This window comes from Thermobia domestica, chromosome 9, assembly GCF_964235325.1.
Source record: "Thermobia domestica chromosome 9, izTheDome1.hap1.1, whole genome shotgun sequence".
Classification (NCBI taxonomy): domain Eukaryota; kingdom Metazoa; phylum Arthropoda; class Insecta; order Zygentoma; family Lepismatidae; genus Thermobia; species Thermobia domestica.
The window spans coordinates 14298264-14314475 of NC_137462.1; the positions used below are offsets into that span (position 1 = coordinate 14298264).

General features: G+C 34.3%; 1 protein-coding gene across 2 annotated transcripts in view; it reads left to right on the forward strand.

Moving 5' to 3' along the window:
* Positions 1-16212, forward strand: part of LOC145694436 (uncharacterized) — a 59495-nt gene continuing 43283 nt past the window's right edge. For both annotated transcript variants that reach the window (XM_081770656.1, XM_081770655.1), the window contains exon 1: positions 1-374. In XM_081770656.1, the coding sequence (XP_081626782.1) occupies positions 90-374 (285 nt within the window). In that variant the 5' untranslated portion in view covers positions 1-89. The remainder of the gene's footprint in view (positions 375-16212) is intronic.

Genomic DNA, 16212 nt, shown 5'->3' on the forward strand with positions numbered 1-16212 from the left:
TGTCTACGTTAATTTGGTAGAGCGGAACCCCCCTACGTGGCGCTCATATCGTGGACTATTACAATACGCTATTGTTTATCAGGAAGAAGATGAATGTGCGTAAATTTTTCCTAATCTATTTGGTGATTTTCGTGGTAGTTGCTCTCGAGTCTTGCCTTGTGACTGGTGCTCCATCTAACAATCGAAGTGTAGCCAAAAAGAGTAATTCCCAGAAGGCAAAGCACGGAGCCAAAACAAAGATCGGAGGCAAACAGAACAAAGAAACCAAGTCGAAGAACGAAATCGGAGCAAGAATTATAGTACTACCAGTGGAAAACCCTTGTCCACCCGGAACAAGGAGAAACCGCAAAACTGGCGAATGCAAACCTCGTAAGGTAATACATTATCAGTAGTATTAGGTCAGCATAATAAGCCCATAACTGCTATTTTGCATTTCATGTTAAGTGTGTTTTAGGTTATGATATTTGAAACGAATTATGATAAAATTCAATATAAATAAATTAGCCTGTGGAATCCATAGATTCAATACCGCGTTCACAAAAGCTTGCTGTATCCCATTTAAACATATATTAATTTGTCTAATTAGCTTTTTCGGCATTCCAAATTCTGTAAGATTGTTGTATAATGTTTTTCTCCTAACCGAGTCGTAAGGCTTTTCTAAAATCAATAAATAATTGCTGTACCGGCGTGTTGTATTCCGACTTCTTTTCGTGTAGGCTTATTTGTCGAATGGTAAATATCTGGTCGGTACTGGCTTGCTTTGCGTTTAGGATAATCATACGCGGCGATTCTTCGTGATTGTCCCATTTCGAGAACACATCGTATTGTTTCGACTTCTTTTCTCTTAAAGACTAAATAAATCAATCAATAATCAATATTTATAAAAATTAAATAAATCCCTAATTTTATTACAACATTTATAATCGTTATAATTTAATTCTCGCAAAGATCAATTTAAACTTATCAATAAACATCGTTTTAGGTACCAATCGGGAAAGAGGTTCGAGATAGTTGTGTCTGCTGTGGTTTAGTATTTAAGTTGATCTGATGGGATCCATAAGTTATCTACATTTTCATGGACCTTGTTAAGAAAACTGGCATTATTGCTGTATCGCTGGACCACACAAGAAATCGAAAAAAGTTCTAAAATATAGGTAAGAAATGTACTAAGGTTAGGTTAGACCAACAAAACTGAGGCGTGTAAATTTTCCCAGGAAATCAAAAAGGCTATTATTTAGTTTCTCCCCAAAGTCACTTGGTAGTGACTCTGGCTGAAGTACTGGCTCCGGATCCGCGGATGGGGGTGTGGTCTTACATTCCTCTGTGCATATTTTAGGAGGACTTCAGTGTACGTACGCAATAAGAACTGTTGCGAAAGAGACATCAACCAACTTGTCTTAGGTGGCTATTAAAAAGCACGAATGCTATCTAATCGAGTTAAGACAGAAGCACAGCAGGGTGGCCCGAGCGGAAACGAGCGTCCGTAGAGAGCAGGCGCATCAGCGACGGTGGGTATATACATAAACGAGGATAGCGCAAAACATAGTAAATGGCACAAAATACATTATATGTGAATTTCGGGGAGATACTAAATGTGATTATCAGTGGCGTAACAATGGCATTTGGCGCCCCTAGGCAAAATCCCTAGTGGTGCCTCTCACCCATCGAATAGGCTCCATGTTTGACCATCTATCTATAACTTATGCGTACGGATTGACCTTTTTCTTTTTGTATTATTGTGATATGTCTTTTAAAAATGAACTGGACAGAGTGTTCTGTTCATTTAAAAATACTCAAGTAAAATTCGGACTTTTTTTTTGCAGTGGTAGTGTAAATAAACAGTAATATATCAACAAGTACAGTGTATTACCAAAAGGATTTCAAATGAATTTATCTATATAGTATGTTACGATTTTACATAATTATAAAATAAATAATAAACCTTGTGAAACCGCTTTTAACTCTTTTTCTATTTTCAGTTTTTAAATCGACATATTGTATATAAAATCAGAAGTGTTTCTTTCTCACTTTTGCTCCCGCAAATTCTTTTATCAGATCAGAGATGTCGAATTGATGAACAAAATTTTCAGCGGGTCAAAGTGTCTTTTTGGCGCCTCCCCCCCACCTAGTTCTAGCCTATATTTTACATTTTATGACAGTGATATTAGAAAATACATTCGAAAATTTACTTTGGGGTGTTCGTTTGGGCGCCTTTTGACATTGGCATCCCAGGCAGTTGCTCGGTTTGCCTGACTCTTGGTGCTTGTGCCTGGTTCTGTGTAGCCGCGATACGTTGCAAATGTGCTGTACCTCATACTCATAGTAACACTTTTAATTCGTTTTAATCCTGATTTTATAGGTCATAGAATTTTTCATTATTGTTGAAGTTTGTTGCGCAGGGGAATTTTATTTAAAGTTAGCAAGCTTAATACGTATAATATAGGATTGATATCGTATTAATACAGGAGGATTGATTTCTTAATCACACAGTACTATAACCTCGACGAGTTTACAGTAATGCCAATAGTTTGATACGCAAATGTAATAAACTGCGAGTGAAGTGAGCAGGAATGTTTATTCTTACCATGTTCGGAAATGAAGATCGCGAAAACTAGGGGCTCCACCATTTATATAATTAGCTTCTTTTTTATTAAAAACCTGAGGCGCTCTTTAAAATGTATACCGAAACGCTCTGCGCCCGTAGGCAATGCCTGTCTACCCTATTGCTACGCCACTGGTCATTGGGGTCATACTATTTTCCAATTTTGAGTAGAAAACCGTGTACAATCGTGTAGAAATATACGCGCCATTTCCATATTGCCTTTTTCGCGAATAATAACAAGTATTCCTCTCCGTCAAATATTCGCTTCCGCCTCTGTATACAGTTCCGCTTTCAACATCAAAAACAACCACTTTCTTAACTTCAGCTATTCTCCTCACCTGACGTTCACTTACTCTTCCTAACAAACCGAAATAAATTCTCCAGTTGACCAGGTAAATTTCCTAAAAATGGACCGACGATACAGCAATTAACCCAGAAAACTATTAGGTTTGTCAGGAGGTGAAGACACTATTGGATGGCTAAAAGATAAAAATATTGATGTAGATGAAAGCCATTATTTAGAAAAAATGTTCTTATGGATTATTGGGACATTTTATTTTAATTTGTTGCTTAATTCATGCAATTTAAAGCAGCCATGTGCAACAGCCAGCCCACGGGCCATACCCGGGCTGCCTAAATCTGTCTTGCGGCCCGCTGGTTAATTATTGAAAACGATAATTATTATAATTTGTTAAAAGCAAAATTTGTTAAGAGTGGACTAGAAGTTTTCCATCGATCATGCAGTGAAAAGTTGACAGCGCCGTGAAGTCAAACAATTCACAACTGCGGGTAGTTCGAGGAAAATTTCCCTCTTTACAAGGATTGCTAGATGTTAAGAAAAAAATCTTGAATTGACAACACCGACCTCGACCCACTAGAAAAATAACGGCTCATGGCAACGCCAGTTGGTTTCTTTTATTCTCCCCTGGATATATGTATTTGCACACTCTTAACGACTTACTTGTGTGTGCGGCAGTGTTAGATGACTGTACGGGCTATAACAAAAATAAAGGAATTATTAGTTCGAAGAAAAATTGATATCAGTGACTTGTGTTTTTTCCATTGTATTTTACATCAGGAGAATCTTTGCGCCAACAGATTGAAATTTGCCCATGGTTTCTTGTCCGAACTACATAAAGTCTAAACTCAATCACCGCCAATTTAAAGTCTTTCTAGACGAACTGGAAACGGAGAATGAAAATTGATCTAGTATTCTGAAGTACGTTGGTTGAACAAGGGAAACATGCTGCAGCGTTTCTATAATCTGGTAAAAGAGGTGGCAATTTTCTTGGACATAAAAAGAAAACCTATGTCCCAGTTAAACAATGAAAAGTGGATGTGTGACCTTGTATTCCTTGTGGATATTAACTGTCACTTGGCTCATGAACTTTATGGACATGTCGAATCTTTTCTAAGGAAGCGGAAACTTTTTTAAAATCAAATGTGGAATGAAAGTGCTTCCCACTTTCCAACCCTGTTACAGCGTGACAAATCATTCTGTAACTTCCCTTTCTACAAAAACTCATTGGCACATTTGTTTGAAGAATTTAATGTCCGATTTAGAGACTTCAGTAAGGAGGAAGTTAAATTAAATATTTTCTTATCACCATTAAGCGTTGACGTTAGTAGTACTTCTGACAATTTGCAGATGGAGGTCATTGAATTTCAGAAGAATGTTACTTTGAAAGGGTTATTTCAGGTCACCTGCTACCAAGACTTTTGTTACAAATTCTTTCAATTCCACAAAGTATAGCAACTTAGCTCTTTTCAACATGACGACTATGACATTGTTTGGCAGCACATACCTATGTCAGCAACTCTTTTCTCGCGGATGAAGCGGCTCAAGTTCAAGGTGAGGTCAACAATAACACATGTCCATCATGAAAATTGCCTCCATGTTGAAACATCTAGTTATCCCCACTGTTGCCAACAAGTTGATACAAAAAGTCGCTAAACAGGAGATGAAATGACTCCAATTTGTAGTGAAAAGTCGCTAAAAAAATTTTCGTTTGTTTTTGCCACTTTCATACATATACATACATACATACATACATACATACATACATATATATATATATATATATATATATATATATATATATATATATATATATATATATATATATATATATATATATATATATATATATATATATATATATATATATAAGATACCTGATCAATTAAAGTTCTACTACTATATAGGCTACAAGAACGTATATGAAAGACTCATATATAACTAACAGTAATTTCACTTTTATATATTTTTAACTTTATGATCAATTTTGCTTCAACGAAATCAAAAATGAGTTTAGAAAAACGAAAAAAATTAAAGGTCTAGAAAAAAATCTTACTTCACTTCTACTCACGCTTCTACAGATAATCAGTTTGCTATCGGTAATGTATTATTTGTGCTCTGTAAACTAAAGGACATTAAAAGCTGTAGTTGGTCCCCGTTAGAAGGTAAGAGATAACAGTAATAAAAGCGGGAATATAGAGATAAATATTATGTACTTTCACAGCTCAACATCTGCACTGATTCAAATAAGCAAAAGGAAAATAAACATACTATATCTGAACTGATTCGAGCTAATAGTACTTATTTTAAGACAAATTGTTCGAAGCACAAAAGTCGCTAGATTTCTAAGTAAGTCGCCAGATCGTCACCCCAAAATCACCAAAAAAGTCGCTAATCGGAAAAATTATTTTTTGTCGCTATCCTGGAAGACGAATCCCCTAGATGTAGCGACTTTTTCCCCAAATTGGCAACACTGGTTATCACTTAACACTGAGAGATTGATTCAGGACATGAGGGGTCAAGTTTCCCACCAAAAATTGTTATAAATAAACACAATATTCTGCTCCTATTTAGTGAGTAAATATTTTAGTTAATATTATAATAGTTGTTTTATGTTATTGTGTTATTGTGATATAAATTACGATGAACATGTTCCTTCATTGAATGCGATACTATTAAATTGTCGCAATAATGATATACCAACAGTATGGCCCACGACACCAATTAGTGCTATGTGATTGGCCCACCCACCTTGCGTCCTTCTTGTAATATAATTATACGTTAATATTGCTTTATTATATTCTACTGTTTTGTTTTACATTTATCACTTTGTGTTACCATTTTACTGTGAGATTATTAATTTATTCCAAAATAATATATTTTTCAAAAAGATTTCCTACATTTTAATGTTGATATTATGGTCACTCTAGTTGCGTTGCAGTTTACAAATTTTTGCAACAACTGATACAGTTTGCTGCCTCTTAAATACATAAGATTAATTATTTTTTTCTGAAATCTTTTCTTAATTCAGTAAAATATTGTATTTTGTTAATGATATCTTCGTTGGTTAACATTTGCATAAGGGGATAGCTTTCATCGTCCATTGCTGTGCATAGGCATAGGTTGGGAAATAGTGTGGGAATCCTATAACCAAGAAACCTCCCGACCCAATAACAAAGAATATAACGCTATGCGTTATATTTTGCACTATATTCTATTTTGTTTCATTGCGACAGATTACGTAGAAATTGCTCTTATATTGTGATAGTATTTATTGATTTTCTTCGTGTTTTAGAGTTAACGCTACAATGTATATTGTATCATATTTGATACAAAATAAATTATGGCTAGTATTATTGTTTAGGTCGTGAGCTATATCACAAATACATATTAAATCATATCTGATATTTGTCCTGAGCACATAGTTCACCATATGTCAGGAAAATGTTGCTTCAGTACAGAGAGAAAGAAGTCATGCGCGTGCTTAGTGAACGTGAGAATAAAAGAGTTTATGGGTCGTTTACTCTGAAGGACAAAGAATAGTTTCGAAGTTGCAAAAATTCCAAGTTCATGAAGTAAGTTACCTAATTCTTTTTACGTATGCTATAATTTGATTTTGTACGAGAGAGGAACACGAACTGTTGATGCATAATGTATCATAAGTGATACAAAGTGTTTTTATATTTTAGCACGAAAAATTACTTTGGGATATTTTTCTATTCGGATATTTTTCTATTCGGATATTAATTAGAAATGTCTTATCATATGCCTGTATATTATTTCACTTAAATACAAAAAAATCATGCACTGTAGGATTAAGTCCATTTAATAGGTGATCATTTACTTCTAACACAAGACTACGCTTAAGAACTATAGTTTCAGAAGTAAAATAACGACTTTCGTGTTAGACCATTCTCATTCTGAACCCTATTTGATGGCAGGAACGAAAGGTTCAAAAGACCTCAGAACAAGTTTCTTTTAAAAAATTTTTTAGACATTTTTCATCTCTATAATGTTCTTCAATAATTCTTTCTCATGTAGGGTGAGCCGAAAAAAAAACAACAAAATTACTTTCTAAAGTCGCAATACAGCAGAAAAGTTGCTAATTAGAGCCAAAAAAGTAAAAAAAAAAAAAAAAATAAAAATAAATAAATAAATAAAATCCGTTTATATCTTCCCGTCGCGCATGTGCTCTAGATAACATTTGCCGAATTTGAAAAAAAAAGTGTACAAGTTTTAATCTTACTTGACTTGTGAATATTTAAATGTAATAGCCCTGGTCGAATACTACTCGAATGATGATGATTATTTTTTTTTTTTTTTAAAGAAAGGATTTGTTGAACTCGGTTAAGGTATTCCGCTCGTACAACAGCTGTCAATTTTTAACAACGAACGCCTGAATTTCTTACAACGGAACATTCCGATTTGGTGAATTCAATAGCTGAAAATGACTGCTAGCACTGGATTCAGCACCAAAAGAAACAGAGAAAAAGTGGGTGTTTAGTGACAGACCATATGCAGGGTGCGAGATAAGTGAGGGCAAAGTGCGAAGATAGAACGTAGAAAATGTCTAGAAATGCCATATTAATTTTGAAACGAGTAGAGGGATTGAGGTTAAGTTGAACATGAGGAATGCATGTAGAGCTTCACTGAATAGACTTAATGTGAATCATGGAGAGCATCTGAAAAGCCACCATGTTGGAATTAGCACAAGAAGGAATATACAGGAAAGGGATCATGTGGCATATGGTTCTTGACGCCAGCCGTCTATTGAAATCAATAGTGGCCAATTGCACTGTTATATGTTTATTTGAAACTATTATGGAACTTAAAACTAATTGTGTGGTTGATACAGGAATGCAGACAACAGTGCGCACATTTAAAAAAAAAACGATAGAGATGGATAATCAGGTTCGTCACAGCTGTCTCCGGTATTGAAATTGAAGCAGTAGTCGACAGGTGTCATGAATGAGCCAGGTGCTGTTTGCAAATATTCAGCTTTGCAGAAAGCATATCTAATCATAGCTTGGAATCTTGGTGATGTAAACTGGAAGTGAGTGAGTCATAGAAAGTTAATGAAGTTGCCCTGTTGTCATATTTTGAAATCAAATGATAGAAAAACGATGTTTGTTATATATTTTACGAAATTCTTGTACGGACGGAAGAAGAACAAATCGAACGGTTGTATGAGTGGCTTGCAACCATCAGGGATAAGGAGTAGGGTAAGTCCTACTTGTCCAGTTTCTGGACTATCTGTTCATCTTTATTGGTTCTCCATGAATCAACAAGCAGCAGCAGTTGTGCTCTATAGAAGGCCAGAAAACGTCTGTCATGAACTCTTTCAGGTTGTCTTTTGTCATATTTGCACTTTTACCAGCATATGGATGAATATTGAGTGGGCAGAGATGTTTGTTGATTGCAAAGTGGCGTCATCACGTTTGTGGTTGTTTCTCAATCACGTCACATTTGTGACAGTATTGCTACATTGCCGTAGCGTGGAACGTGTTACAGAGATCTTAAACTGTATTGGCCACTGTTGATTTCAATAGAGATGTGCGTCGAGAGCCATATGTCATATGACCCCTTTCCCGTAAATTCTTCTTGCGCTAATTCCAACATGGCGGCGTTTCAGATGTTCTCCATGATTCACATTACGCCTATTCAGTGGAGCTTTACAGGTATTCCTCACATCCAACATTTGACTTCAATCCCTCGACTCGTTTGAAAATTAACATGGCATTTCTAGACATTTTCTATGTTCTATCTTTGCACTCTGCCCTCACTTATCTCCCACCCAGTATACGGTCTGCCAATAAACACCCTCTTTTTCTCCGTTTCTTTTTCTGCTGAATGCAGTGCTAGCAATCACTTTCAGCAAGTGAATTCACCAAATCGGAATGTTCCCTAGTTAGAATTGACAGCCGTTGCGTGAGCGGAATACCTTGACCGAAGGTTAGCCGCCTTAGAAAAATAAATGTTGACGAAGATAAGATAATCTAGTAAATATACCTAGACTACATTATGAAGACGTTAAAAGAGAATTTGAAACTAATTTATTTATTTGTAATTTTGTCACTAAAATTCAATTACAAACATTTTGTTACATCTAGTGTTTCGACGTTAAATTTTTTAATGGACTCATTGTCAGATAAGTTTAACTTGATTACTTGATTTTGAGTTTAACGTCCCTTTCAGCAGCGAGGCTATATGAGACGTTGACCTACTGATAAACGTGGAATCCGAACCACGTGGGCTTCCGCCGGGAATCGAACCCGGGTCTCCCAACCAGATAATTTTAAGTGAATATTTGTCCACGCTCTCATAAAAATCAATCTATCTATTTATCTCTAACTACAATCTGTAACCTAAGTGCTGTATTTTCGACTTATATGTGTGTTATCTTTTAAAAAACATAAGAATTTAGACAAGTGGGAAAACACTTCAAAATATGTGATAGTAACTATTAACATTTTTGACGGCGAACAGGTTAGTTGTAGACTGTTGAGTTTGGAAGCTTCTCAAAGTGACGACAGAGTACCTATGATGAAGATGACGATGAACAATTAATCAAGGAAAGATGAGAACATAATCCAAATTAGTGAAGTGTGCAGTTAATAAACTACTTAATTGTGGTTTAATTTACTTCAAGGAAGTTTATCACGAAAGAGAAACATTTGTCTTCCGTTGGTTTTTAACAGGCTTAAAGAGCAGTTTCTCAATTTGACTGAGAGTCTTCGGATTTACACCATTAAATTTCTTAACAGATAGTAGTGTTAATACTGTGTGTATATGTTTACGTAATTTCTTAACATGTAGGCTGATTAATGTATTGTAAAATTAGCCTTTTAAGGTAATACGTGAGTAATTTACCACACTGGATTCGCTTTTAGTCTCACATCTCTTTTATACAGAAAATTTCTGTTATATACAAATATAACTCACAAAGTCGCTATAAATGTGGCCCGAAGACCAATACAAAGTTCTGACCAAGACAATAGAAAGTATTCCCAGCCCCCGCCAAGTGAACTTTGTGGTGGACAAACACCGTGTGCGTGGGTTTTCTCGGGGTTCTCCCGTTTCCTCCCACTTTCTTCATTCCACCATTTCACTCATTTCTCATAATGACCGTCTCCTTTAGCCTAACCGGCATAACCGTGGGACGTAAAACTCAAAGATTTCATTTCATTTTCAATACAAAGTATACAAAGGCCGATACAAAGACAAGTTTTGTATCGATAGATGGAATAGGTGTGAGGGGAACGCATGTATTGTTTTACAAGCTTTTCCCTCGCATCTATTCCGTCTATCAATATAAAACTTGGTACAGTCATTTCTTATCCCCTATAATATTTTTCGAGATACATTTAGATTGTGTAATTTTATCCGGGACCACTCCAGAGGGGTCCAAAGTTAATGGGAGAGATTTCTGGAGGGAATTTTCCCGACATTCTCCCAATTTTCCCTGTTCAAGTACGTTCTGAGCCCCAATACATAGCACCTCTGGAAAGCTTGTTTCATGCTGAAGAGAATGAACTATAAGCCATGACTTTCCAATGAACAGTGTTGATGCAATAACTATTTCACTGCGAGTCTACGATTTTTTTTATACTAATAGGGTTAATGGGCCCCAGGGACTTACTCCTTTGTCCATGGAATCTATTTTTTTCTGCATGAATATATCTTCGTTATGTTAATCGAATGGACTAAGTTTGATTCGGATCTCTAGATGACATATTTATATCCGTTCCTTGTTGGGTTAAAACTCTTAGAGCTCCAAACAAGCTAAGACAGCAGGAATGTCGAGCTGAAACTGATGTCAATGGAGACATTTCACGCTGTTTTATTTCCTCTTGTGGACAACAGTGGCGCTAGCGTACCTCTTGTCACATGACCTGAGGATGAGAATTCCTGTCGTCTGGTTGCTTGTAGTAGATGTAGTAGGAGGGAACGTGGTTTTGTTTGCAAATATAGATCATAAAAGAATATTACAATATATTTTGTAATACATGTTTCGCAGACTAATTAATTTTATAGTAAGTTACTGTCTTACCTATTGTTTAGCGTTTAATTAAGTTACTGGGGTAAACCAAAATTTAAAATAATATTAAATAAAACTTATGAGAAAAGTAACAAACTCCAAAAATGCACGAAAAAGCAGAAAAATAAACACTTGCAAAGAACAATATTAAACAATTTCAACCTAAGCGCTAAGAGAGTAGAAATAACGAAAGTTCTAAAAGCAGAAAATAATAAATGCACATAAAGCAGAAAATAACTTTTTTTTAAAAAAAAATAATAAAATTTTACGAAAGGGGTAAAACGTAGAAAGTAAAACCTCTAAAAAGCAGAAGTAATAACTTTTTTTATATGAAAAATATTAACCGACTTCAAGAAAAGGGCCAAAAATTAGAAAATAAAACCTCTAAAAAACAGAAAATAATAAATGTGCTAAAAGGTAGAAAAAATAACCTTTTTAAAAATTAATATTAAACCGACTTCAAGAAAAGGGCCAAAAAGTACAAAATAATAAAAGCTCTAAAAGGTAGAATATATAACTTTTAAAAGAAAAGATTATTACCGACTTCAACAAGAGCGCTAACAGTGAAAAAAAAATGAAAAACTGTCGAAAGCACGAAATAATAAATGGGCAAAAAAACAGAAAATAATATCTTTTAAAAAATATATTAACAGATTTTCAACAAAAGCGTTAAAAATAGAAAATAATAAAAGCTCTAAAAAGTAGAAAATAATTAAAACTCTAAAAAGCAAATAATAATAATAATAATAATAATAATAATAATAATAATAATAATAATAATAATAATAATAATAATAAAAGCGCTTGAAAACAGAAAGTAATTAGTTACTATATATATATATATATATATATATATATATATATTATATATATATATATATATATATAAATTTGAGAGCTGTATTAAGCTAAATAAATTAATGTTTATTGTAAAATTAGTTCATTTAGATATTAATTTTATGATGCATTCATTTATTTGGCTTGTAGTTAATTAAGAGCTAATAGAAATTAATTGCTATCTGTTCTCAAACGATATAGATTATAATAATAATAATAATAATAATAATAATAATAATAATAATAATAATAATAATAACTGCTGCTTTTTAGACCTTTTATTATTCTCTACTTTTTGGCGCTTTTGTCTAGTTTTCAGCGACGATAGGAGATAAAATGATATGATAATAGTGAAAATAAAATTGAGTTTCTAAGGATTTAGCAGTTTCATGATACTACAAGCCGAGAAAGTGATTTTAGGATGTCCCTCCATCTGTTAGAGTCGAAGTAAAAATATTCACTTTTCTAAAGGCTGTACCGTTTAACGCGAAACATACCAAATTTTAAACATAAAGTTTACATAAGATTTTACAGGGAAGTTTTCGAATTTTCTTCCTATTTCTGAAATTAAGGTTAATATGCTGCAGGATAACAGTTTTAAAAGATGCGATTTTCTTAAAAAAGAAAAAAAAGGCCACAGCAAGTTTGTTTATATTCTGTACTTCAATATTTCATTAGCAACTCCACAGTATACTGTAAGTAATTTCGCTCGGGAAACTGAGCTCCTTCGTGGCTAAGCGGTTAGCGTTACACTCCTTTGAAGTGGGGGATTCCGAGCAGGAGGCATGGGTACGATTCGCTTAGGGAGCTCAAGTTGTTCGGATTCCATTTTAATCAATAGTTGCATGTCTCATATAGTCTCGCTGCTGAAAGGTACGCTAAACTCAAAGTAAACTCAACTCTCTCGGGAAATTCCAGAAGGAGTAGTTTGCTCTGGGTGAGATTTTGTCGGACGATTTTCTCGAGAACGACACACATAATTTTGTTCATATGTCATAAACAAATGTTGAAAACTTAAAAGAATCGTTACTAAATTCTCTGTTTCTGTGTGCATGTTTCTGTTATCTGTGAATTTTTCAGTTCTGAGCCCTCCATTCGAGAGAGTATGAAAAGCTATCTGAGAAAGAGATGTGATTTTTGCGTCAGTCTTACTGTTCTAGACATATTGGCCAATAAAGTTCCGATTTCGGGAGATTTCAGGAGCTATATCTCGGGAAACGTAAGTCATAAAGACATAATATTGGTGTTGATCAATATCTAAGAGGATAGTGAACAGTTTGGTATCAAATAGTAGTCTGTAGCCAGTGCCCTACTGACCACCGTTCACCAGATATGGCCAGAACAGTTGGGATTTCGGGAGATTTAAGGAGTCATATCTCTGAAACCATAAGTCATAGCGAGAATGTTGATTTTTTGAGAATTTTTCAATTTTGAGTATGTATCTTCGTAAAACAACATATCATAGAAAGTTTTAACAGTACTCTTGAAAAAACATGTGGAAAAAAATTTAGTACTCACGGAAATTATAAAAGGATAGATATATTACAAGAATTGTTTAATGAGTATAATAATAAAATACATAGAACAATTGGTTTAAGGCCTGTAGAAGCTAATAAGAAAAATTAATTCTTCTTAAATTCGTTCTGGCAATGCTCTTGGAGCAATCTTAGTTGCTTTATTACTAACCTGGCAATATGCCATAACTCAGTTGTACTGAAAAATTTCACAAGAGCTAGCTTACTTTTAGGGTGAGTTTCTTTCAGGCGATTTCCGCCCCCAAGAAAAAGGAGGCCCAGGGGATTTTATTCACATTTCATAAATAAATATTTCATTAGTAACCTGACAATGTGCTATAACTAACTTGTTCTGAAAAAAAAAATCCAAAACGGGATTTTACTCTTGACGGTAAGTTTTTTTCGGGTGATTTTTTCAAAAACGATCCAGCCGATTGTGTTTGTATTTAATAAATAAATATTTCATTAGTAACTTGACAACATAGCATAATTCGTTCTTGCTGAAAAATCACAAGGATTAGTTTACTTTTGACAGAGTTTCTTTTCGGATGCTTCTCTCAAAAACTACTAAAACAATTCTTATGATATTTCATAACTAAACGTTTCTTTAATAATCTTTAACTTTGCATAAGTTTCTTGTCATTAAAATATGCAATAGAGGTAGTTTACTTCTTTCGACGAAGTTTCCCCAAAACACCTTATAATTTTACTCGTATTTCAGAAATAAATGTTTCAGTAATAACTGCATCATAAAGTGATTTTGTGCGGTTATGTTACGAGTTATCTATGAATAACATTGTTTAGGGACCTATGTGAGAGGTGTTGTACTCATAACAATAACTAAATACTTTTTAGTAAGTTAGATATTGATAAGTTTTACACTAATATTTATTTCACTCTAATATTTATTTAGAGTGAAATTAAATGAAATGAGTTTTGAAAAATGATTTTTAATGTGTATAATTATCTGTGTTTGTGAAAATGTTCCAAGTATTGTATCATGACTCGTTTGATGTTGAAGAACTTTTAAATTGTTTTATAATACAAATTCGGTAGATAATATGTAATGATATCTACCGATGATATCATGACTTTAGTAATGATAATTATAAATTTAATGTTTAGTTTGACTTTTAGCTCGATACGGTATTTACCCGCTACTCCAAGTCTAACGTAGTAATGTCACGACCTAAGAGTTTTTGTTAACAATCGGAGCAAGACAGTGAGTTTAGTGGCTAATTTTTTTTAAAAATGTAGCAAATTTTACATGGTTCCGCAAAATCTTATTTTTGTGGGACCTTGAAGAAAGAGTTGAGAAAAAAAGACTAATAAAATACTTCGTGTGGAGTATTATACTGTATGGGGCGGAAACATGAACATTACGGAAGAATGATAAAAACCGAGTGAAAGTTATCGAAATATGAGGCTGAAGGAAAATGGAGAGAATTAACTAGGTCGAGCGGAATATGAATGAGAGGGTGTTAGAAATGATATGGGTTGAAAAGAACAATTTTAGATATTAGGCCTACTAAGAAAAGAAAGAGAAACTGGTTAAAGCATTGGCTAAGAAGAAACTATATCATGAGGGACGTGCCAGAGAGTATGGTGGCAGGAAAGAGAAGGAGTAGTAAAAGAAAACTATAATTAATGGACGACATTAAAACAGAAAATTCATACGTGAAAACGAAAAGATAAACGGAAGACCGAGGAGCATGGAGGCTTCTCAGCTGCGGCGAGTGATCTGCTAATAATGGCAGAATACCTATGATGATGATGATGTAACTAAAGCCTACGACTTGGAGATTTATCTTGGTGCACAATCTCTACAAGAGGACTGGAATTTTTATTTCAATATATCATGTCTAGTCATCGTGTGGATTACCTCTATTCATTGCGTATAATCTAACAGATTCATGGCCAATAGCTCTGGAAGTAAGATTTGCATCTACATATCAGAATACTGATCATGCGTACTAAGTTTGTCTGGCTGAACGAATATACCGACTTCTGATAAGATTTATTGGAATCACACAATAAATAATATCCTTTCATTTAGTTCAAATCCTAATTTTGATGGCCAATATCTCTGGAACCAAACGTTTATACAATAAAATATTTCATATTCATACTAAACCCATCGAATTCCACTACTATATTGAGTTTGATCAAGATATAACGAGTTTGGTCCAGCGCATTTTGATGACATTTCTTGGTTTTATTGAGTCCAAATCCAACTTCGGTAGTCAATAACTTGGGAATCAAAAATCTGCACACTATAAGATCTCAGATGCACGCTAAGATTCACAAGTTCTATCACTATGTCATTTAAAAAAAATAAAATTAAGATCTCTAAAAGAAAAGGACATAATATTATTCTTTTGAGTGTAGTTACTTAGTTATCTATAGTGTAGGTATATGCATATTAATAGACAGTCCAATAGTTTTCGAAGGACAGTAAAGCCAGTACCGTATTTTCGCACTAGTTACAAGGCGACAATTTCCAGGAGCGACATATTAAAAAAAAAAATAAGCAGAGATTAAGGTGCCCGTTAGGCTAAAGGAGACGATGATTAAGGCAAGTGAATAATTATGGTGCAATGAGAAAATGGAAGGAAACGGGAGAATCTCGAGAAAACTTACGGACATGATGTTATCGACCACAAACTTACGTCGCTGGGGATCGAACGAGGGGGCCCAACCACCAGAAATAAGCGGTCTACTACCGAGCCACCGTGCCCCTTCTTTAGTTAATATTTAGCTACAAACTCATTTGAAACATATTGGCCATGAATTTACGCATTACTTGTTCAGTTGTCTGCGCCAATCCACTATTTTCTGACCATAGAATTCTTTATTTACTATTTTTTGTGATAAGTTATAGTCCGGAAGGTATAACGTCTTTGGCTTCCCGCCGTCGGACCTG